The 26358-nt window shown below is 33.7% G+C and overlaps 1 protein-coding gene across 1 annotated transcript in view; it reads left to right on the top strand.

Annotated features, from left to right (window-relative positions):
* The window catches only part of ZDHHC21 (zDHHC palmitoyltransferase 21), a 53370-nt gene extending 32629 nt beyond the window's left edge, over positions 1-20741 (top strand). The window contains exons 5-7 of the mRNA XM_007465645.1: positions 7619-7735; positions 20013-20056; positions 20609-20741. Of these exons, the coding sequence (XP_007465707.1) occupies positions 7619-7735; positions 20013-20056; positions 20609-20741 (294 nt within the window). The remainder of the gene's footprint in view (positions 1-7618; positions 7736-20012; positions 20057-20608) is intronic.
* The last annotated feature ends 5617 nt before the right edge of the window (positions 20742-26358 follow it).

Genomic DNA, 26358 nt, shown 5'->3' with positions numbered 1-26358 from the left:
GCCATGGCTCCCGGGCCCAGCCGCTCCACGGCATGTGGGATCTTCCCGGACCGGGGCACGAACCTGTGTCCCCTGCATCGGCAGGTGGACTCTCAACCACTGCGCCACCAGGGAAGCCCCTATTTCATGTTTTAATAAATTTATTTATTTATTTATTTATTTTTGGCCGTGTTGGATCTTCGTTGCTGTGCGCGGGCTTTCCCTGGTTGCTGCGAGCAGGGGCTACTTGTCCTTGCAGTGCGCAGGCTTCTCATTGTGGTGGCTTCTCTTGTTGCGGAGCGTGGGCTCTAGGCACGCAGGCTTCAGTAGTTGTGGCACACAGGCTCAGTTGCTCTGTGGCATGTGGGATCTTCCCGGACCAGAGATCGAGCCCGTGTTCCGTGCATTGGCAGGCGGATTCTTAACCACTGCACCACTAGGGAAGTCCATAATATTTCATTTAATGTAAAATAGTTTATATGTCCATTCTATTGATGGACATTTACATTGTTTCCAGTTTGGGGCTGTTACAAATAATGCTGCCAGAAGCAACCTTGTTCATGTCTCTTGCTGTACAGGTGCATGTGTTTCACTTGAATGTACAGCTAGAAGTGGCTGTGTTCAAAGGTTATGTGTACGTTCCTTTAGATACTGTTAGATACTGTTCCGAAGTGGTGGCACCAATTCAAAACCCCACTAGTAGAGTATGTAAGTTCACGTTACTTCATAGTGTTGCTAATACTTTTTCAGGTTTTCCTTTTTTTTTTTAATGGCATAATATTAAAAGTATCTCCTTTATTTTTCAATTGAAGTATAGTTGCTGTACAATATTACATAAGTTATGGGTGTACAATATAATGATTCACAATTTTTAAAGGCTGTACCCCATGTATAGTTATTACAAGATACTGGCTATATTCCCTGTGTTGTACAGTATATCCTTGTAGCTTATTTTATACCTAATGGTTTGTACATCTTTTCCCCCTACCCCTACATTGCCCCTTCCCCTTCCCTCTCCCCACTGTAACCACTAGTTTGTTCTCTATATCTGTGAGTCTGCTTCTTTTTTGTTATATTCACTAGTTTGTTGTGTTTTTTTAGATTCCACATATAAGTGATATCATACAGTGTTTGTCTTTCTCTGTCTGACTTATTTCACTTAACATAATGCCCTCCAGTCATCTTAAAGTTTGTAATTTTAGTGGGGATGAGCAGTACTTCGTTGTGTTATTGAGCCCCTTTTCACATGTTTATCGACCATATGTATAACCTGTTTGGTGCAGTGGTCTGTTTATTTTGCATGTTTGGTAGGGGGGTTATTTGACTTTTTTTTTTTTCCTGGTAATTGTAGGATGTTTTAGATTTGAGTCCTTTTATGATTGTGTATGTTATAAATATCTTCTCTGTAGCTAAATTTTTTACTCTCTTAATGCTATTTTTTGATGAGCAGAAGTTTTAACTTTACTCCAACTTACCAGTCTTTTCCTTTTTAGTTAGTGCTTTTGAGGTTCAATTTAAGACGTATTTTTGTATCCTAAATCATCAATATAATTCTCCTATATTGTCTTCCAAGTATTATATTTTTTATATTTCTACCCGGAATTGATTTTTATAATGCTTATGAGATAGGAGTTAGGATTTCATTTTTTTCACAGATGGATATCCAATTGATTTAGCGCCATTTATTGAAGAGATAATTCCACTCTGCTCTGCAATACCATCTTTGTCATAAACCAAGAGCCATATATGTGTGTATCTGTTTCTGCTTTTTTTCTAGTCCATTAGTCTATCTTTGTGGTTGCACCACACTGTTACAACTGTAGTTTTATAATAAATCTTGCTATCCAGTATGAGTGTTTTTCTGCCTTTTTTTTTTTTTCTCGTTATTATTGCTCCCATCAGGAGCCTTTTTAGACACTTTCTCTTCTTTTCTCTATGAAGTTAAATACTAAGGAATAAGGTTTTGTCAGGTAGGATTGATTTGTGGACAGCCACAAATCACTGTAATAGCTAAGTGTTTTTTTCCTCCAAGAACCAATTTTCTCCCTCCTGGGGGCGATACTACCCCTACTGAGAATGCAGGCAGTAGAGCAGACCCTCCTCCTTGTTCTTCTTATATAGGAGTGGTATGCTATCGTTTGCTTTTGTCTTTTTCAGTGAAATTTAGAAACAGCTTACTTAGCAATTTACAAATCAAAACAAAGTAAAAAACTCCTACCAGTATATAACAGTATATACTCTACTGGTGGGGGAATTTTATTGGGATTGTATTAGTTCTATACATCAGTTTGGTTAGTTGACATCTGTACCTTACTGAGTTTCCCAATCATAAGCATAGTATAGCAGCAAGAAGAAGTTGGAAGCATGGGTAGTCCTATGATCATGAGTGAGTAGTTAAAACTTTTCCTGAAAAGAATATTCACACATTTACTAGTGAGTCCTACCTCTATCATATATGAAAGGAAACAGTAATTCCAGTCTTATGCATAGTCTTCAAAGCACTAGAAAAAGAGGAAACTCCCCAACTCATTTTATGTGTATAGCATATGTTGGGTATATAACCTATTAAGGACAATAAGAGAATGAAAGGAAATTAGTCTGATTATGAACATAGATAAACAACCCCTAAACAAAATTTTAGCAAATTGAATCTGGTCATATATAACCAGCTTGATCAAGTTGAGTTTATCTTAGGAATGAAAGGTTGTTTTTACACTAGAAAATCAGTCAGTATACTTTATCAGTTAACAAATTAGGGGATAAAAACCCAGATGTATGGAGACTGTATGTATTAGTGTGTGAAGACAAAGATAAAATTCAGCCTCCATTCATGTTATAAACTCTTAGCAAACTAGAACTAGAGAACTTTTTTAGGGAGATAAAAGGTTCCAAAACAAACAACCAACCAAAAACCACACACAGAACCCAACACAATAGCTGTAGAATGCTAAATGATGAAATGTTGACCTTTTTCCCTCCAAGTTGAGGGACAAGGTGTTGATGCCTGCTGTGCCCCCATTGCCATTGTTATTAAATATAGTGCTAGGACTTCTAGTCCACGCAGTGAGGCAAGAGGAAGAAAGAGACGGTATAACTGCTGAAATGAAGAAAACCATCATTACTCTTAGATGGAATGATCATGTAAATAACTTATCTGTAGATTCTTTGGAATTTTTAAGAAAGTTTAAGAAGTGTGACTATAAAACAATATTTTAAAAAATCAGTTTTATTTCTGTATGCTAGCAAACAGTGCTTTAGACAATGAAATTAACAGCAGAACCATTTATAATAGAATCAAGAAACAGGAATTAAATCTGACTTTAAAAAGCACAAGACCTCTAGGGGAAAATTGTGACTCTTAGTGGAGAGAATATATCATATGTGTGTGTATGTCTGAGTGTGTTGTAACTCGAAATCTAATTTAAAATTTTTATGGGAATACAAATTACAGTTGACCTTTGAGCAATACACATTTGAACTGTGCAGATCCACTTATATGTGGATATTTTCAGTAGTAAGTACTACAGTAGTACAGGATTGATGGTTGGTTGAATCCGCTGATGCTGAGGAACCATGGATACTGAGGGCCTGCTATAAGATATATGCAGATTAACCCCCGCCTTGTTCAAGGGTCAACTGTATCTAGAATAACCAATACATTCCTTTTTTTACATTGAAGTGTAGTTGATTTACAATATTTTGTTATTTTCAGGTATAAAACATAGTGATTCAATATTTTATAGAGTATACTCCATTTAAATTTATTGCAAAACAAAGGCTGTATTTCCCTGTGCTGTACAATATATCTTTGTTGCTTATCTGTTTTATACTTAGTATAAAACTTAGTATAAAACTTTTATACTTAGTAGTTTGTGTCTCTTAGTCCCATACCAAGATATTCTTGAAAAAGAACAAGTTGGGATGAGTTGGCCTACTAGGTATGGAGAGTTATTGCAAAGCCATAGTAACTAAGATGTGCTCACTAGTACGGGGATAAACAAATAAACGAAGAGAACAGGATAGAGAGCCCACATCAGACTCAGGCACGTATGGACACTTGACCTCTGATTTCTGAGGAAAGGACAGCTTTTTAAATAAACCGTCCCGGGACAATTGAGTATTCATATAGTAAAAGTAAATTCAGAACCCTGTATTTCACAGTGCACAATCCATTCCAGGTGGATTAGTGACCTAAATGTGAAAGGCAAAGCTATAAAGCTTTTAAAGGCTTTAAAAGGTAATATAGGAGAATGTCATCATTACGTCAGGGTTGGGAAAGATTTCTTAAACAGGAAATAAAAAGCAATAAAATAAAAGATTGATAAATTGGACTACATTAAAATTAAGAATTTGGGATTATCCAAAGATGCCATAAAGAGAATGAAAAAGTAGACTCAGAGTAGGAAAAGATATTTGTAATATGCAATTGAAATTTAGTATCGAAAATGTCTGAAGAACGGATCAGTAACCTTTCTCTTTAAGGTAGGGATGCGGGAGAGGATGTGATGGGGAAGAAATGCACTGAGGAAAGCATCTGCATGTTTTCAAATGTTTGCATTCTTTTCTCTAAACTGAACTTATGTTTTATGCATTTCTCTCTGTATAAGCACATTTCTTAACCAAAAAATGGAAAGGAATGAAAATGATAAAGAAATACAGTTACTGTATTAGTTTTCTAGGGCGACATAAAATACCACAGACTGGGGGCATAAACAGCAGAAACTCATTTTCTCACAGTTCTGGAGGCTGGAAGTCTAAGATCAGGATGTCGGCAGGTTTGGTTTCTCTGGAGGCTTCTCTCCTGGCTTGCAGATGGCACTTTGTTGCTGTGTCTTCGCATGTGCTTGAGCATCCGTGGTGTCACTTTGTGTTTTTGAGTTTCCTCTTCTTATAAGGATACCAGTCAGATTGAATTAATGTCCACCCTAGGGGCCCCATTTTTCTTGATCTCCTCTTTAAAGCCCTCTCTCCAAATACTCTCACATTCTGAAGTGCTGGGGTGAGGGTGGGGTTAGGGCTTCCACATACGAATTTCTGGAGAGACACAATTCAGACATAATAACACTGATTATGTCATAAAGATTTGAATAGCAAATGGATGCTTGTGATGTAGATAAAATTTCCCAAGCCAATTTTTGGATTCAAAAAGTACTAGATCTAAAAAAAAAAAACCTAAGATAGAAGTAAAGATGTTGTGCTCTGGAGAAGTATGTTAAATGACTCAAAATATGGATTTAGTACTGATGTTAATTATGTGTGTGTAAAGTTGGGATGCATTTTTTGAAAATGTAAGAGTGATAAAAAGCAATTTCTGAATTAATTTACTATTTTACACAAGTACTTTCTAACATAAATGTATACCTAAGTGAATAAATGTAATTTTAAGTAGATCTTTTAGTCTCATCTTCATCCCTAACATGTATAAATTCTAGTGGACAAAAAAGTTTTTTAATCTTTTCAGTGGGAGAAAAGAGGATGCATTTTATTTGGTCATATATGGCACAGATCATCCTTGACTTACAGTGGGGTACATCCTGATAAGCCCATTCTAAGTTGAAAATATCCAAAGTTGCAGCATCTTAAAAGTCAGAAAATTATAAGGTGAACCGTTGTAAATTGGGAACCATGTGTATTTTTATTAGGGTAAGCTCTACTATGACACAGTATGTTCATTCCTAAAATTTGCCCCACTGTGCAAAATCATGCAATGAAAACCATAGGGCTTATGGGAAAATGAAGACACAACACTCAAAAACTTTGTTAGTGACACTTAAAAGCGTTCCTAATAAAAATAGCAGCACGGTTTTAGACATGTTAACTAGTTAAGAAATACGTAAATACTATAACAAACATTGCGCTTTACCTTAGAAGAGACCTGAAATTTTCTTGTGGAAGTGGGCATCAGAAGGGTTGTGTTATGTGAGTTATTACGAAGTGATGGAAGGAGAGTCATATGAAATTGGAGGGAAAATTGTGATACCAGGTACGGATGAGTGTGGCTCATAACACACATAACAAATTGAGTTAGCCAGTAGGTGTTTGGGGGGGTGTGTTTTGTGTATTCCTGTATGGCTTGGTTTAGCTGGGTGAAGTTTTTACTGTTCATCTTGGGTTTCTTGCAGATAAAATCACACATAAGCAAACACAAGAGTCTTGCTATGCTCAGGTTGTTGCCTAATGTATCATGTTGGAACATATTTGTGTTTTCATACAGCATAATAGCAGAGTTTACTGTACTGAATTTTTAATATCATTCATAGCCCCATCTTTTCCTCTTTACATGTTTGGTAAGGATTTTGCATTAGGCTCTTTTTAGTGAAATTTTGAAGTAGTCAAAACTAATGTGTAACTGTTACATAACACCTTAAGTGGCTTGGTGAATTTTAAGTTTTCCCTGGCTAATAAACTGAGTGGTTTGGGTGTGGACTCAGAGTTTTGCTTAAGTCAGGTGGATGATCACTGTGCCACACAGAAAAGCATCAGTTCTTTTGTTTCAAACAAGATCATTATGTTCGGTGACCCCCCTGTTTCTGGTATTGCTACTAGGGTACCTTTAAGCCTTAACCTGAATCAGTATTAAAAGAGCATGTGAGTGGTTATGTTTTGGGGTCCTTCCCATTCGTTTGTTGCTTTTTATCCACTGTGGCTATTTTATTCCAAAGCCTAGTAACTACAGGTTTCCAGAAGTCTTTATTCTTTCACTCTCTCTCCCTCGACTGGAATGGTCTGGCCAGACAAGGGAGAGAGAGTGAAAGAACAGTGAGGGTAAATGAAATGGCTTCTCCTGGTTTTCCTGACCTCCTGCCACAGTTTCTTTTGATCACTTTCAAGACCCTCATTTTCATGCCCTGGGCTGGAAAATCAGCTTTCCCTCACAGCGTTTCCATTTCTGTCTCCTGTCTAGGCATTCCTTTATGTTTCTACTGTCCTCTGTGCACACATTCCTGTTAAAGTATATATCACATTGTTTTGGAGTTTTGCAGAGTTGGGCTCTCTCTCTGAATAAACTGCATACTTCTTGAGGGCACAGACCATATCTTTATCCTTTTTACATTTCTACTACATAGCTCAGTGCTTGGCAGTGGTAGTTGAGTGAGTGGATGGATGAACGAATGAGTTGGTCTTGCCAGAGGGCTGTTCATGTGATCCTATTATTTGTGTTACCCCCTCATTTTGACTAAAATACATAATCTCTAGGTATCTTGGCCACTTGAACTTTAATATTATGAATCAGACTTGTGCATTCAAGCTTTTTAGCGGTACCATAATAAAATTTCCTTTTGTTGAACCAGAGATTGTACACTATCTGTTTTGTTTTTGTTTTTTGATTTTTGGAGGGTTTTCTGTTTTGTTTTTGCTCCAAATAGTAAATGAGCATGGTTAATTTGCAACTTTAGGATTAGGGGTTTTTATGACAATTGAGTAGTAAGATCCCATTTTTCAGCTTGCTACTATGAATTAAAAACAATTATTTTTTAAATTTTCAAATATTTATATGTTTATTAAGTGGAATAAACTAAAAAATGGGGAGAGTAGTTCTTTTAAGATAATAAGGGAAAATGTTATGGCTCAATTCTTTATTATTGCAACTGTAAGTAATTTTTGAATTGTTTTTAAGATTTTCTTTTTCTTCTTATAGGACCTCTTTGTTGTTAGACATGAATTGGCCATAATGAGACTAGCTGCCTTTATGGGCATTACAATGTTAGTTGGAATAACTGGACTCTTTTATACTCAACTAATTGGCATCATCACAGTAAGTATATTTTTAATGTAAAGTAATGTATTTGTGAACATATTCTCTAATTATGAACTTAATTCTAAAAAGTTACAGGAAGTTTAGAAATTAAAGAGGAAACTTATCCGTAGTCATTTATGTATTTCCATTTCCATATGCCTGTGTAATTTTAAAGTAGTTATAATCAGTGTACAGAGTGTACATATAATTTTGTATCCTGCTTTTAAAAATTAGATTAAAGTATTTTTATATGGCTACAGATATCATGTTTATAGTTTTTAATAGTTGGATATACTGTTTAGTGAACATAACATATTTTAATTAATCATTTTTCTGTTGATCAGCATCTACTATGCAATCTTTTTTTTCTGTATTACAAATAGCTCTTTGAACATCTCTTTTTCCTCTTTAAACTACTAACTTAAGGTAAATTCCAAAAAATGGAATGTTGCTGGTAGAAACATTTTATTAGTAATTAAACGGGGTTTTTTTTAATGTATTTATTAGCCAAAGCGGATTTGTCACAACAGAAAAGATTTTAAAAATGAGAAAAATAACATTGGTTAAGGATTTAAAAGTTTGGAAATACACTGCATTGCAGAAGATGCAGAGTAAATAGGCTTTTTCGTATGTTGTTGGCGGGGGTATTAATTGGTATAAACTTTTTGAAGGGCAACTTGTCAATGTCTATCAAAATTTTAAAGGCACAACCCTTTTGACCAACCTCTAGATACTGTTTTTTCACATGTGTGTAAATAAGTGTGTATATTAAAAAAGATCTTCATTGTTATATTGATATAGTGTATGGAAACTCAAGTGTTTATAAGACTATATTCAGTGGAAAAAAATGTAAGAAAATGCATCAAAACTTACTTTAAAGCAACAGTAATCAAGAAAGTGTTGTACTGGCATAAAGATAGATGAAATAGAATTGAGAGTCCAGAAATAGACATATATATCTATGGTCAATCAGTTTTTCAGCAAGAGTAAGTAGCAAGACTATTCAGTAGGGGAAAAGAAAAGTCTTTTCAACAAATACTGCTGGGACAGCTAGGTATCCACATGCAGAAGAGTGAAGTTGGGCCCTTACCTCATACCATATATGTAAATTAACTCAAAATGGATCCTAGACCTGAATATAAGATCTAAAGTTATAAAACTCCTAGAAGAAAACATAGGATTAGGCAATAGTAAGGATTAGGCAATAGTAAATCTTAGACTAGGAAATAATATCCTAGATATGAAACCAAAAGCGTAAATAAAGAAAAAAAAGATAATTTGGACTTACTCAAAACTGTAAACTTTTGCACTTCAAAGGATGCTATCAAGAAAGTGAAAGGACAGCTCACAGAATGGGAGAAAATATTTGCAAATTGTGTATCTGATAAGGGACTTGTATCTAGAATAAAGAACTCTTAAACTCAGTAATAAGAAGGCAACCTAATTAAAGCATGGGGAAAGGACCTGAATGGACATTTCTTCCAAGAAGATACAAATGGACAATAAATACTACATGAAAAGATGCTCAACATCATTAGTTACCAGGGAAATGAAAATCAAAACCATAATTAGGTGTCACTTCTCATGCACACTAGGAGGCTATAATAAAAAAAGGTAATAACAAAGGTTGGTGAGGATGCAGAGGAAGCAGAACCCTCATGCACTACTAGTGGGAATGTAAAAGGGTGCAGGTGCTTTACAAAATAGTCTGACCATTCTATAAGTAAACATGAGTTATGTTTTGATTCAGCAATTCCACGCCTAGGTATGTACCTAAGAGAAATGAAATGTATGTTCACATAAAAATTTGTACATGAATATTTATAGCAGCATTAGTCATAATAGACCAAAACTCTCAGCAATCCAGATATCTATCAGCTGGTGAATGGATATATACAAAATGTGGTATATATCCATAAAATGGAATATTATTTGGTCATAAGAAGAAGTGAAGTCGTGATGCATGCAACACCATGGATGAACCTTGAGAGCATTATGCTAAGTGAAAGAAACCCGTCACAAGAGGTCATGTATTTGTATGATTCCATTTATATGATATGTCCAGAATAGGCAAGTCTATAGAGACAAAGTAGATTAGTGGTTGTGTGGGGTTGGGGAGCTAGTGGGGGCTGGAGATAATGGCTAAAGGGTACAGGGTTTCTTTCATAGGGTGATGAACATGTTATAATATTGATTGTGGTGATGGTTGTATGACTCTGTGAACATACTAAAAAACCATTGAATTGTATACTTTAAATGGGTGAATTTTATGGTATATGAATTATATGTCAATAAAGCTGTTAACAAAAAAAGAATATTTCTAGCATAAGTTAAATGTTAATTTTATTCATTTGTTCATATTCATTCATTTATTTATTCATTTTATATATGGTTTGTTGATGTCCTTTGTTTTCTATTCAGGTGTTCTTTTCTCTTATGGTTTAATAAGAAATGTTAATAAAAACATTAACTTTCAAAAAAAAGAGATAATGTGGAGGTTGCTCTCTCTCTATCCCTCTATCTATATGCAAAGACTGTCTATGGAAAGACACATGAGATACTAGTAATGGTACTGGCCTCTGAAGAAAACTGGAAGAATGCAGTCAGAAATGGAAGGAAAACATATTTATTGTGTAACCATTGTTTTAATATTTTGCAAGGTACTCATAATAACCTTTCCCCTCTAGATTTTATAGGAAGAATTTTAAACACACAGGAAATTTTAAAGAATCTTACAGTGAATCCTCAACCACAATTAACATTTTAGAGTATTTGCTTTATCTCACTTCAAATTGTCCATCCATCCGTTATATGTTGTAATATATATCAAAGTAATTTGCAGCATCAGATAGTTCACCACACAAATCATTAACTGGAGCTCAGTGCTTGTTTATATTTTTTCCTTTGAGGCAAATTTTACATACAGTGAAAGGCATAAATGCACACATGTGCAACCCAAACCCCTTTCACAATAGAGAATATTACCATCACCCTAGAAAGTTCCCTCATGCCTCATATCAGTAAGTCCATGTCCTCTGCAGAGGCAGCAGTGATCTGTTGGGTTTTTTCCCATCCATCACAGAGTAGTATTGGTTATAGAATTTCATATATACCCATTAATATGTCTCCTTTCTTTTAATATAATGTTTTTTTGATTCATCCATGTTGTTGCATGTATTGATAATTTCTTTTTATTGCTGAGTAGTATTCCATTGTATGACTATACCACAGTTTGTTTATCCATTCTATTAAAAGACAACTGGTCTGGTTCCAGATTTTGGTAATTATGAATAAAAATGCTGTGAACATTCTTGTTCAAGTCTTTTGGTGGAAACATGTTTTCATTTTCTTGGGTAAATACCTAGGAGAAGAAGTGCTGGTCACTTGAGACAGGTTTATCTTTTATTTCATGAGAAACTGCCAGGCCTTTTCCCCAAGTAACTGTATCATTTTGGTCTCTGACCAACAATGTATGAGAATTCTGGTTGCTCCACATCCTCATCAACATTTATTGTTGTCAGTCTTTTTAATTGCAGCTGTTCTAGTAGGTTTTAATAGTATCTGGTTGTTTTAATTTTCAGTTCCTTGATGACTAATGATATTGAACACTTCTTCATGTGCTTATTGGACATTCATGGATTGTATAATGTCTGTTTAAATATGTTTTTATTATTGTTCAGTGGCTTGAAATGTTTTCTAATATCTCTTGTGATTTATCTAGTGATGATGATAAATGACATGATATTAATCACATTCCTGTGGACGAGAATAGGTCTTCCCCTAACATCTTTTTTCTCTGCTTTTATACTCATTCATAATTATTTTATAACCTATTCATAAGTCAAGTCAAAATTGCCAGGTTATGCTTGCATTTTTGAATTTCCACTTTTGAATTTGCCCAAGTCATTGGTATATATTTATATTTCCTGGAATGAAGTTTCTCTGATTTCCCCCAATTTCTTGTGATTAATGACTGGAAATGGGCGTTTGAGAGTGTTGCTGTTAAGACTACAAGTTACTTCTGAGAGCTGTCAGAGGTTTATAGCTGAGGGTAACAGTTTCCTTCTCACCTAAGCAGAAAGTGGGGTTTGGAAGCAAAGGCTTCAAGATATTTTAAGAATTCCTATTCTCAAATTTTAGTATTCACTTCTGAGTTGGACATAAATTTATTTATAGTATATGCTGGTTTTTAAAGGGTATATAGGATCAGGTTCCTTTCTGACTGTTCCGTACTATCAGTATGTTAATATTAATTTTCAAATTGCATGATTTTCTCTTTTGCTATAATATTGAACAACATTTCATTTTAAGACAGGGAGATTGGGTCTGATGTTGTGATATTTCTAAAACTGAGTAGAAACCACATTTGTTAAATAATGCTCTCTCCCCAAGTCTCATCTCTTTCTGTATACATTTAGTACCCTCTCAGAACACTCTGTGCTAGACAGGTCTCATGTCTTTGGAAATTATACATTTGTGAAACATTTAAAAAGGAATGCAAGCATTAAGAGAGAGAATATATTCCATTTGTTAGTCCAACCTTTAGGCACTGTACTTCCTCTTGAATCTAAGTACTTAAAAAAATTACAGTAAATTTCAATTCCATTTACCTGGGCTTCCATAGTGAACTTCAAGTACCACTCTTTTTGAATGAAGAAAACATTTTTTTAAAGGTTTCCAGAATTCACTCCTCCCCACATTGATTTAAGGTTCTTTAGGGCTTAATTATTTGAAGTTGTTATGCATTCAGTATTTAATTTTAAATCTAACGAATTATTAGTATTTAAAAATAGTGTTTAATATTAAAATTTAAAATATAGATTTTGCTTCATTTCTTTATAAAATATGCTTGCTGTTTCATTTTATGAAAAAATTAATACTGCCTACAGGATATTTCACATCTGGACATGTTTTTCTCATAATCTGAATCCATGGATCTCTCTTTACAGTGTGAAAGAAGTGACGAATTTGTCAGTTAGCCTAAGAAAGAAAAGGGGGAGAAAGAATCACAGTGAATTTAATTACTTCATTGATATCTTCCTCCTTCCCCTACTCCTGCCCCCAAAGACCAAGAGGCATTTTGGGAAAACACTGGTGGGAGTATCATTTCATTATAGAAACTATGTAATTACATAGCTTGAATATAGGCCTGGTAGACTACAAACAAGCAAAACAAGTGCTATCTCTATTTAGGTTTACGTTGAGGTTTTGAGGAAGCAGTGTATTAATTTTCAGTAACTTTTCCCCATTATTTGTTCTTACTTGGAAAAATCATTTCTCTCCTGTATAAGAGGAAAAAATCCCATCTTATTGATAGTAGAAGGTAACAGGATAATCATAGTAATGATAATCTGATGTCATTTTAGACCTAGTAAGAGCAGATTATCTGTGACCCAGATAAAATAATTAGAAATTACTTAAATTTAAAAACAGTGGATTTTAATCCCATTTCCAAGGTTAAAAGATCTCAACACAACCTGATGTTTCTATGGAACAGACTAATCTTAAACCCAATTGTAAAGGATTATCTTTGATTATTTTTAGATTTAATTTTAAACAAGATTTAACTATATATGCTTGTTCCTTTTTACTAAAATTAATACTGAAGTTAAAGTGTTTTCAAAGTCTGCTTTGAAGCATTTTTTATTTAGTTAGGGAACAGATTATTCTAATTATTCCTTACTTACACCGTTTAGCCTTTTTGTTTGTTTCTGAATGAAATGGATAGTGATGTTGTCATTATTGTAATTGATGTCAGAATTTCTTATTGAGCAGTAGTTCACACACAGCCAAGAATAATGTCCATTCTGATGAGCACCAACACTAAGAGTGCTGGGTGATTGTATTAGTCATGTTTTGAGTTGCTGGGCTTGGAGAGAGTTAATCAAGAAGCTCTGTAACAGCTGGTGCAGCGCCTTCTGGTGAGGGTCTGACAGTGAGCTATTGTATACCATGACACTGCTCTTGACAGTTTATCTAAATTTTGTATACAAGCATTTTTGTTTTCAGGGCACCGTGGAGTTTGTGTAAAAGCTTAAGCTTTTGATGGCGTCTCTGGAGCTTAGTGCTTTTCTCAGTTGTGGTGAGATTGAGGGTGGGGTGGGGAAGATATATTTAGTTGAAATTTTGTAAAAGGCTTTAAATTTTCAAAGAAAAAAATTGAGCTTTTTATATTTGGTCTCACAGGTAACTATTGTTGGACTCTACTTGAATTGCTAAAGATAGCTTAAAGCAAAGCTTTTCAAAATAAAGGGAGAAAATGTTTTCCCCCCTAAACACTGGCTCATGATTACCTAAATAAAGATAGACAGAATCACAGATGCAGGAGTGACTTAATTTTAACTTGATTATGTTATACAATGAAAAGTATCTTGTGTTCAAAATGTTAAATTAGTTTAAATGGGATTATCTATTAAATAACATTCTTATTAATCAGATGATTAGTGGACTTACCTGCCTTTTAACATGTACCTAGAAATGTAGTCCTGAGATTATTAATCCTTATAATGAAATTTTGCTAAGTATCCTCTGAATCAGTGTGGTGAATTAACAGCATTCGGTATAGTCTCTGTACAAATTACGTTGCTTTACTCAACTCCAAATCAGCATTGCAAATATGGAAATCGTTGCTAATTATGCTGAACCCAGCTCACTTACATTTCTGTAAAGGGAGCTCTGTACAGCATTTTGTCTTCCTTTCTGAATTATGTTTTCATTTAATAAAAACAAAATATATTTTTAATACAGTATTTCTAATTATAATATTACGGGAAGTATCTTCTCTAACTTTTTTAAAACCTAGAAGAATCATTAAAATTTAAATTGTTACTTCTTATATGTTTTTAATGTCATATTCTAATATTGGCTATAATATTTCTTTGAATTTTGGATACAGTAGAGAACTTTATAGAAACTAGGCTCCCCTCGCCAAGGAATTAGTTTAAATACATACTGTGTTACATTGCATAGTAATAGAAAAGCGTTCTTTCTAAAAATTCCTGCTAGCATCGTAATTATTATGTGTGGAAGTGGATTGCTCTTTAGCATAAACGTGTTCCTATGTGAAAATGTATTTATATTGCATCCTCTCTCTTTACTCAATGTAATAAACTTCTTGAAAGTAATTTAAAACAACTTAAATCTATTTCTATAGATTTTTTTCAATAGGAGTAGTGCATTTTAATTTTCTTAAAACATGATGAATAGCTTGAGTGATTAAATAGATGCTTTTTTTTTGGTAAGGAAGCTAAACATTTATGAGTTGTACTTGCTGTTTTTCCCATTTTATTGTTCATGTTCTGAATCCACGTGAATTTTTAATCTGAATTTACAACTTTATAGTATTGGAGAAAACAGTGAATTTTATATTTATAGTTAACTTTTAGATCTTTTTCCACAGTGATTCATATGCTTCTCTCTGTCACAGTCTATCACTATATTAATTACTTCTCAAATTCCGGCCAAAGGGGCACATTAGCCCATCTTACTTCTACTGATAACCAAAAATCTTATGAAAGTATAATTCTGTACTAAAAATGTAAGAGTAGTTGACCTTGATTTGATTGTTGATTGCAAACGTAAGTTTTCAGCTGTTTCTAAATAGTGTATGACTTATTTATATATGTTATCGTATATAATCCTCCTCTCTGACATCCTAGGTGTATTCCTGTATAATTATTTCTTGTATGTTTAACTACTTTCACTAGACTGTAAGCTCCTTGTTGCTAAGGACTGTGTCATAATATGTACTTAGTAAATTTTTGATAGACAATAAATGAGTAAATGAATCATGTTTTATGTACTTAGTACTTACTTTTTCAACTAGATTATAAGCCCCTTGTGGACATTGGATTTTATCTGTGTAGTCTCCTACAGTCCATGCCATTTTATCTTTGATTATAAAAACCACTTTTTTGTTTAAACATAAATTTTTCTAGTTACATTCTAATGTAATTAAGATAGCTGCAAGCCCTACAATAAAAACTTAGGCCTGTCATTTATTGAGGAGTTATTAAGGGCTCTAACATATTAACTCATTTAATTTCTACAAAAACCTATGAGGTAAATAGTAGTATTTGAAAATTGAGATACAGGATTTTAGTAACTTTCTTAAGGTTTTATACAGCCAGAAAATGGCTTGATGAAGAGGAGTGTGGGAATTATGTTGGAAAGAAATGTTTTAAGTGGCTATAAAAGTAACATCTACTGCCTTCTCAGTTTGGTTTCATGATTGATTAAAATGTCTCTGTTAACTTAAGATCTCTAATAAAAGATGTAGCTGGTCCTTTGTTGGAGATGGATGCTTATGAACCATTTATTTCAAGTGAGTAATATAGTAGTGAGTTCTGGCTTCAGAGGAGGAGAGAGAGCTAAGGTTAACAGAAAGTTTTCTCTCTTTGGACTGAAAAAAATTAAAGATAAGGAATCATGTTATTTCTGTCCATGTTCAATTAGTTTAGTGCTGCAAACATATATTGAGTACCCACTTTGAATAGTTTGTGCTGTTCGGTGCTATGAAAGACATAAAGTTAAATGAGTTGCTCTCTGTATGTTGAGCAGAAATTCTAGGAAGTTAAGTAAAAGTCTATTTTAGAATTAGCAGAAATCAGTAGTAGACAAAACAGGTATATAATCTCTAGTTGTGATAAACTTTCCTTAATAGTGTTTTTTACTCCAGGTTAAATCAGCAGAGTCATTGAATCAGGTATGTGCAGTAGAGTTAAAAGCATCAACAAGACCTATGACAAGACTAAAGAGTGCGGGCTATCCTTGAGGTTAGATCGAACTGTCTTCAAGGAAACTTTCTGATAGAATGTTATTACTTTCCTCAGATCTTCAGTTTGACAGATCTGGAAACTCCATTTTGAAAATGTTTCCAGGGTTAATCAGGCCCAGAAGCAGTGACTCTACTTCTAGACTCAAAAGTGATAGTCATATAAACCAGGTTGACTATTTATTCCCTTATGTATGATTGTCAGGTACCAAAGGACTCTGCAGTACATTCTTTCTCCTGTACAACAACATATATGGCAAAGTGTTACTTTGTGAGAATGAACTGAAAGCAGAATGAGTTAGTTGGATGGATTGTATCATCAAGCTGTCTATTCCAAGAGGACTAGATTCTCAGGTCTGTTAACCAGGAAACGTCTGGTGATAAATTCTTGCTCTTTGCCTCTCACCTCCCCCCCCTCAATTTTTCCAATCGGCAATAAATACCTTCCTCTCCCTTCCTATTAGAAACTTTTTTTTCCATTCCAGTTATAATCTTATTAGTTGAGATACAGTTTTCTTTTAAGTCAAACATATTTCCTTAGACTGAACCTGAAAGATCATTTCTTAGAGTAAGATGAGCCATCAGGAGAAGATAAAGTATAGTTGATAAAATACTTGAGGCCTAAATTTCTGTAAGTCTTTCCTGTTTCTAGTTTATTTATTTTTTTTTTAGAAGATAAGCTTCCTGGTTTTTAAAATAGGAAAGCATTCTCATTTATCTCAGTTATGCAGACTGGCAGAAGTCTTGGATATTTTGATCATTAGACCATAATCAAGACATAAATATTTCTTTGGAAATAAGGTATTTTGATTGTAGATAATACAATAAAAAAGTGTTTCTTATCATTCCTTGAAGAGTGAGTTTTCCTAGATAGCTGTTTTACATATAACTAAGAATTTATAAAATATACTCCGTGAAGATAGCAATTACCTTTTTGGTCACTTTGTGATAGTCACTAAAGGTATTGAGTCTTTTATGTTGAATGGAATTAGCTGCACTAAAATCTGTTTTAAATATTTTTAGTTTTTTTTTCATGTGTGAAATATTCCACAATTCCCTGCTTAATAAAAGAAAACGAAAAGTTTATTAAGCCTAGTTCGGCACTTGGAAATAACTTATGGTTGTCAATATTCCTGCAAGTAGTAACCTCTCTTCTCTTCTAGTTTGCTGTTTCTATTGTGCATATAAATACAATAGCATGATAACTTGTGTTGCCCTGAGTATGCTGTATAAATATCAGTTCAAAAACTTTGTGACATGTTTAGCTGTTCTTTTTTCTTATAATAGTACTCTGCATAGCTGAGAGATAAGCATTTGCCATTTCTAGAGGAAAAAAATAGTCTTTTTTGGCTAGCCTCGCAAATCCTGTTCATAAAGTCATGGTAAACATCACATCCTTTGATTGAATGACAGTCTGTTTATGATGACTTGAAAGGTAGTGTTCCTCGTATTTCTTGAGCCAGATTCTAGAAAGATGTCAAAAGCACTTGAAAATAAGAGCTTTTCCCATATGAAGTCTAAATTCAGAGTCCTTAAAACTGATTATTTTATTGTCACAAATACATTCCTCAAAGTTATAATCGAGTTGTAAGTTTCTGCACAGTAAAAATATCCTGTAACATTGGCTAGTTCAAGTAGTCTAACCTTGTAATTGCCTTCCTTATCCTGAAATAGTTTCCACTTTTAAGTGTTATCTACACCTGCAATTTGGGGCCATTTATATACCTTTCCTGATAACACTTTTAAATTTCTTTCCTCTCTTTTCCTTTGTATTTTTGCGCAAGCTATCTTAATTATTTTGGAATAACCTGTCACCATCAGTTCTAAGACACCATTTAAATTACCTCCTTCACTTTTTTTTTCTGATATGGAACCAGAACCCCAGCTTTCCTCTAAGTCTTTAATAAACTTTTTTATGTATTTGCAGACTGTGTTTTCACAAAGTAAAACATTATTTTGAGGAAATTATGCAACAGAACCGGGAAAGGTTAATTATAAATAGAATTGTCATTGGAAACCATGAATTTCAGAAAATGCTAAGAAATTAGTGAATATAGAGTGACTAATCTATAGCCTCCTCACAGATTCCTGGGAAATCTGGAAATGAAACTCTGTTATTAGTTACTAGTCACCTAAAAAATGATAGATTTGTTTTCCTGTATGTGGGCCAACTGTAGTTAGACAACTGTTCATACATAAGAATTTAATGTTCTGAGCCATTCGTGTAACTTTAAAGAGTTTTTTGAAGTAAAGGTGCTTTTCAGTAGTATTATTGGAAGAGAGTTCTATAGCTAAAGAAGTTCGTGCAATTGGAGTTGCAGCCACAAATATTTGCATGAATAGTACTGCTTAATAACTGCAGTCCACCTGCTATATCTGAGTAAGCTAATAAAGGAAAGGATAAAAGGAGGAAGACTTTTTTGTATATTTAAAAGAATATATTTTCTTTTGTACAACTTAAAAGTATATTTAAAATGTAAATATATATCTAAAATAAGATTATATAATTTGTGTTTTGATTATTTGGATATTCCTTATCATCACTGTTTCTCAGTCTAATGATAGGTCTTCCATTAACATGAATTAGACCAGCATGTCTAGAAGCTTTCTTCTCTTTATTGAGTTGTTTTTCTTATATATTTGTGTTAACAGCTTTATAGAAAACACATAATGAGAAATTGCATTATTATGAAGGGACTGGTTTTTCTCTTGAAAAAAAAAAACCACTAATCAGTTAGCTTTCCTTTTCAGAGTAATAAATGTTGTAGTACGGCAAATGCATACATTGCCTTGTTGAATTTGGCTTTGTTTACAGAAATACATAACCAGTAGTGCTCTTTGGCTCTTGACAGTTTTCTGTTCAGTAGTGTCTTTCATTTATCATTTTGGTATTTATTTTTTAATGCATATTTAATGACAGTTGAATTAAATATAGACTTTTAAAAGAATTATCAAGAAGGCAAGTGTAATAAAAGGTTATTTTTTAATGAAGTGAGACTCCTACAATTTGGGGGGGGGGGTTGTAATTGAATAAATTGGTTCTTTTTAGCACAAGGTAATGTTGATTCTGTTTTTCCAAGGGAATTTCAGCAATGTGCATAGATAATTTAAAATTCTTTTTTTAAACATCTTTATTGAAGTATAATTGCTTTACAATGGTGTGTTAGTTTCTGCTTTATAACAAAGTGAATCAGCTGTATGTATACATATATCCCCATGTTCCCTCCCTCTTGCATCTCCCTCCCACCCTCCCTATCCCACCCCTCTAGGTGGTCACAAAGCACCGAGCTGATCTCCCTGTGCTATGTGACTGCTTCCCACTAACTAGCTATCTTGCATTTGGTAGTGTATATCTGTCCTTATATACACTACCACTCTCACTTTTTCCCAGCTTAGTACCCATATATAATCTTTTTATATCTTTAGAATATTCTCCAAATATGATTAAAAACATCATGAAATAGATATAGAATCAAGCCTTGATAACTGTTATATCTGAGTATTTTTTTTAATTTTTAATAGGATACAACATCTATTGAAAAGATGTCAAACTGTTGTGAAGAAATGTAAGTATGAAAGTGAAGTCTGTAGTGTTCTTATTTAAAAATGCAAACAACTGGTTACATTTGAAAAATGTGTGCATGCAGTGGAAAGATAATATAATGATGGCTTTTTCTTGGTGCCTTTTCTAAGACCTGAGCTAGCAAGCATAACCCAGTCTTAGAGTAGGGGTAGGGGTCTTCTAGCCGTGATAGTTTTCAAACAAAATAAGTACTGATCATTCTTGTTCCTTGTCCTACTAAAGTAAGTTAAATTATTTGTCCTGAAAATACATCAAAAGAGATTTGCTACTGTGTTGTTGACACACATTCTGTTAATCCTGAGATTCTCCTCTGCTTCAAAAGTTGCCCTAGGTTGATTGACGACGCAGATACAATATCTGCTATCCAGAGTTAAAACTCAGCTGCATGCCATAAAGAAAGAAAAGCTGTATTTGTGATGCTGGGACACAATTCATCAGAGTCCAGTAATGGATTCCCAGCCAACCTGTATTGTTTTAGCTGACTGAAGTGCACCATGGGAGTGCTGTCTTTCACTAATAATGCTGTCTTCTGCAGATCGAGGCCCCGAAAGCCATGGCAGCAGACCTTCTCAGAAGTTTTTGGCACTCGTTGGAAGATCCTGTGGTTTATTCCTTTCAGGCAGAGGCAACCACTGCGAGTTCCCTACCACTTTGCCAATCACGTCTAAACAGATGGATGGTGGGCACAGATGGGTCCTCCATGCTGGAAATGCGTTACAGGTTTTCTGATAATAGAACTATGACAGTCTTCAAGTCAATTAAAATCCACCCACCAATCTTAAGCATCATAATGTGCCCCAGGCTTTATTTTAATAGTGATCTTGATCCTGTTGTGGGACTAATACATGATCTATATTTAAGTTTTAAAGCATGTTTACTTTCAAATTAGCTTTCCACAGGGATTTCTTTAAATGCTTTTGTTATTAAACTCAAAAAGCAGTGATTGGGATGAAATAATTGTACATAATTTCTTTTAGTACTGACAGTGTTACAGATTTTACTTTATGGGAAACTTCAGATGTTTATTTAAATTTTTCACCCTTAAGCAGTACTAACCAAATCTAAATTTCATTCTTTAGGTTTTACAAAAGTTGATATGCCTTATATGTAAATTTTCTTTTTCAAATACAATTTTATGTTATACTTCCTTTTATATGTGCTGCAAGATTTTTAAAAATTTAGCATATAGGATTGAACAACAACAAAACAAAAACAGCAACAAAAAAGGACAGTGTTTTCTTAGAAGTAGCTTTCTAATGTTTTTTTTTCTCTTCACCAAAAACACCACTAAAGTAAAACACCAACTACCTACCTTATTTTAAAGGAAAGATTAATTTTGTTTCACATTAACTTTCCCATTTCTTTCCCCTGTACTATTGTAATTATTGGTTTTTGTTAAACTATTTGCTCCAAGGGGAAATTTTTAACCAAACAGGCATGTGTTCCTATTTTACCCTATGATTTTTATTAGCAAAAAGGGTAAAGAATTTGCAATAATTCCACTGATACCTTTTCTAGTGTAGTTATGTTAGAACGCATATGTTTTTAAAATGCTAGTATAGGGCTTCCCTGGTGGCGCAGTGGTTGAGAGTCTGCCTGCTGATGCAGGGGACACGGGTTCGTGCCCCAGTCCGGGAAGATCCCACATGCCGTGGAGCGACTGGGTCCATGAGCCATGGCTGCTGAGCCTGCGCTTCCGGAGCCTGTGCTCCGCAACGGGAGAGGCCACAACAGTGAGAGGCCCACATATGGCAAAAAAAAAAAAAAAAATGCTAGTGTAACTAGATAATATGTATAGTATAAAGAAGAATATTGTGCTTTTTAAAAAAAAGTATACTTTTTACTTTTGTTTACCTACTAGTAGATCTAAAATTACACCTTGAAGGTTTTTATATAATAGATATTGGCCAACTAATATTGAAATTTTATTTATAGGAAGTTACTAGTAAAAGTAAGTAACTTTTGTGTACCTGTAAACACCCAGATAGAAATTAAATTTTAATTGACCACTATAATCTGGATTGAGAGACCTTTTTTAGTAGGCAATGTTAGGAAATGACCTTAAAATGAGAAAATATAATAATCTATATTCATTATTAGCCTTATACAAATTTAAATTGCTAATTGTGATGGTCTCTTGGAAAGCATAGAATATTTGTGTGAAAAAATTTAGCATGGTTTGAGAAAAATTCAGTTAAAAATTTTTTTCCATTAGAATACTGCAAAATCCATATATCTTTAAAAAAATAATTATGTACTCAGCCTTTCCCTTGAAGAGAGGATTGAAGGGGTATCTAGTGTTCTTGGAGCATATCAATATTTTCTTTTTGGTTAGTTTTGGTAGTAAGGAGTCATACCTGAGAAATCATGAAACAGAAGGTTACCATTGTCAGCTAGTTAACTATACTGTGGTTATTTTTTAGAAATTATAAATATCTCCTAAAATAATAGAATAAGGTCTACTCAGAGATACAAGTACCATGTCTTTCATGTTCTGATTACAGTGCTTTATTATTTAAAAACTTAGTGGCAGATGGAAATATTCATTGGTGCTGATAAGATTCATAGTAAATTTAATATAAGAAGTATATTTATAGAGCTTAATGAACCACAAAATTAGTACATATATTCATTCCAGGCAGATGGGTTGGGTTTTGACCAAATTTGGCCTGGTGACTGAACTGTTATAAGGAGTAATGTATAGATAAAGTAGATAGATGTCAGTCAGATGCCTTATGCTGTATATGTTCCTTTCAAATAAGAACATTGAGAAAACAGCAAAGCCAAGTGAAGACCCCCTAAAGAGCTTTATGGACATATTTATACTTCATATGGTAGCAGTAGCTACCTTGAAAGGTACCAGGGAGGTACTCAGTGCCAACCTCTGCCTCAGTAATGAGAATCAAGAGGTGATCTCTTTCCCACTCTAACGGTTTCTGGTTTTGGTTTTCTTAGGTTCCCCACTTCTAGGGCACCTCTTCCCACCTTTCTCTTTACCTTCCCTGATCCTGATCCCTCTGTACCTGATTTCTCTAAATTACTGGAATACAAACTAATGCACTAGGCAAGGCATATATTTATTTTTGTTTGAATGGCAGAAATGCTACATATCAATATATTTATGTAGGAATCTATATAAAGTATACCTATATATACTTATGCTGTAACTTTCAGTATTTCAGAGTTAGCACACCTAACTGGGTTTTATGATTCTTGTTAGACAACTTGAGAGAGAACACCTGGCACTTTCCTAGGGAGTCCATAAACTCTAGTGTGCTCTCTGCGCCCTCTTTTGGCTAATTGATGTAATTATACTGGCTCTAGAGATTTATTGCCCAAGTGAAATGTATACCCAAATTCTGAACATTTCAGAGGTACAAACTTAAGGGAAGTCTATGTACAAAAATGTAACGTTTTATGAAAATTAATGTGTTCCTATTTATGATTCTGATGTCTGGTTCATACATATATGACTACTTTGCTTCATTTATGTATATTCATATTATATTTTTTACTATCAGACAAATTTATATCAGATCAGGATAAATAAATATAAACCATTTCATGAATTTTATTTTGGACCTTATTTTGGCAAATTAAGTCCTTAGAATTAAAAAGTCATTACCTTAAAATTGCCAGTTTATTACAAAGCAAATTTATCGTAGTTACAATGGCAAGCCAGTGTCTAATGTGTTTTACTGAATATCTAAAAAAATACATTCAATTTTTTAATCCCAGTTTTGGAATGATTTTTTTAACTGATTCAATTGCATTAAAATAATGAGATTAATAATTCTTTCTATACTTCTCTTCATTCTTTTTAACTTTCCTACTGTGAGTTAGAGCTGTAGCTTTAGTAGCCAATTAATTATATATTCTGGATAACCCTGAAAATAACTAATGATGTTGAGCATTAGAAAATAATTATGAGCAGTGAGATTACTGATGTAATCTGTATATTGGATGAAGTATTTCGTTATAAACATTTCATTTTATTTTAAGCGAAATGTATTTTAAAGGATGTTTTACATTCAGCAAAGTCATTAATTGGACTTCTGGAAATGAAAGTAGTTGTTAAGTACTTGTTATAAATTGCACCTCTTGTACAATTATATTTGTTGCTCTTCTTTTCTGCAGACAGAAATGTTTATGGGCTCAAGATTGTAGGCAAAACGTGACTGAGTTCAGAATTTTAAAAATATTGTTAGCTGATGTTCCATTGTGAGAAGAATACTATTTTGCTTCAGAGTTGTATTAAAAATATTTGTGGTTAACATAAGAGATAGGTATACTTAAAATATTAATATATTAATGTCTTTGAACAGAAGAAAACATAGTTTACTTTTAAGTAATAGAGAACATAAGCATAAAGTTTAGTGTAACAGCTAAGTTAAAACTTCTGTCAGAATGAACATCAGTGAATGTTTGCTAATGCTTAGAGGTATTTTTCTCTAAGAATCGTGGCTAATTATAACTGTTCTTCATCAGGCTTTTTCAAGTCACTTTCCTACACATAATTAGTTGAAGGTGTGTCACCCAAAAGGGTGTATTGATGCTAATCATAAAGACTTGAGTTAGGACAACACCTCCACCCAGGAAGTATGAAGTCGTTTTGATTATAACCACATACCTTTCTATGTGTTAGATAATGGAGCAGTTTGAATGCTCTCACATATGTTGGTATAAAATCACAATGTATCCAGCTCTAGTTTACAATGGTATTAATATTAACAGAGCTGCTAGTCTTTCCCTGGACTTTTCTCTAGTGTCTGCTTCCCTTGTGCTTCATGTGTGAATAGACTACTTAGCTCAAGTTTACTAAACTATTGCTGCTTCATTAAATAAGTTTTTGACATGACCTCTATATATGTAGATATATCTCGAATTTACTTGGTACAGTTTACACTTACAAACATTAAATAATTTATTAATAGATATAAGTATTAGATTTTTTACCCAATTCTACTACTGTTGCTTTCAAAAATATAAGTACTGGCAAATGTAGTTAGTAAGTCATGTACATTTAGTATGTTCTACTTGCTAGTATTAGTAACCATATAATTAACAAATGAATGAGTGTATTATTTAATGTCCACATTTGTTACTTTCGATCCTGAGGATCCTCTGAATTTCTCTGTAAATCACAAATTTCATTATGCTCTGAATTTAGCCATTCTCAATTGAATTCTAGAATATTCTTCAGCAGAATGTGAGAAAGTAATAGAACCAACTTGCTTGAAGTATTTTGAACCAATGTTGTTCTTATGTATATCAATCAGTATTTAGCATTTCAGCAGCATTTAGGATGATGATGGTTTAACTTCAGGAAGTGTTTTCTCTGATGTCTCCTTTCATTATCATTGTGCAATTTTTAACAACAAAATTTACTACATTTTTGTCTGTTCTTCAGATGTTGTAATACTGCCTGCTAGTGCTAATTTGAAACAGAAATAGTAATGGTGTTTATCCTTATGTCATTGGTATTTTCTATTATCATTATTTTTTTTACTATTATTATTTCCTTTTTCCCTTGTGTACCATGGAGGACAGGTACAGATGTGTAGTGAGTAGCCAGAATTAGATAAAGAGAGTATTAAGATGGAGAGAAGGCTAGGCAGAGCATGTAAAATCAGCATCTCAGCAGAAGGGTTTACTGGATACAGAATCTGTGACGTCAGAGAATTCCTCTGCTACAATCGTCTTAGCCTTATCTCTTGTTGACACTGTTTCACTGTAAGAGTTGTTGATGCGTGTAAGCATTTTGTTTGAGTTATTTTATCCAAGGAGTGTATATTGCTGATTCTTGTCAACTAGTCAGATGCCTTTAAGAAATTATTTTGAATTTTGAATACCAGAAGTGTACAGTGTACACTAACATGAAGTGTCAGGAATTATGTGAAAGTACAGCTACTTAATGCCAAGCAGAAATGAACAGGTTGCTCAATGTTTGATTGAAAAAGCTGGGACCTTTTTATAAGTCTCCTCTTGCAGAGAAAGGGTATACTAAGTATTGTAGTAAAATCTGTCAACAGAGGGAAAATCAACAGTTTGTATATAAAGGGTGATTTTCACTTTAAAATTTGGACTATTTCAGTTTTTCATATCTTGAGGGTCTCCGTAGCTATTGGTATTTTGAATCCCTGTAACATGTAATGTGGTGCTTACCACAGTTGTTCAACACTCTGATCTTTTGGGTATTGATAGCTTTATATCTAAACAGAGATATGGACAAAACAGTAGCAATGTAAGGTGGTCTTTTTGTGGTTTTGCTTGTCTGTTGACTAA

Source organism: Lipotes vexillifer, unplaced genomic scaffold (assembly GCF_000442215.2).
Source record: "Lipotes vexillifer unplaced genomic scaffold, Lipotes_vexillifer_v1.1 scaffold31, whole genome shotgun sequence".
Taxonomy (NCBI): domain Eukaryota; kingdom Metazoa; phylum Chordata; class Mammalia; order Artiodactyla; family Lipotidae; genus Lipotes; species Lipotes vexillifer.
This window is presented reverse-complemented; position numbering and strand designations above follow the sequence as displayed.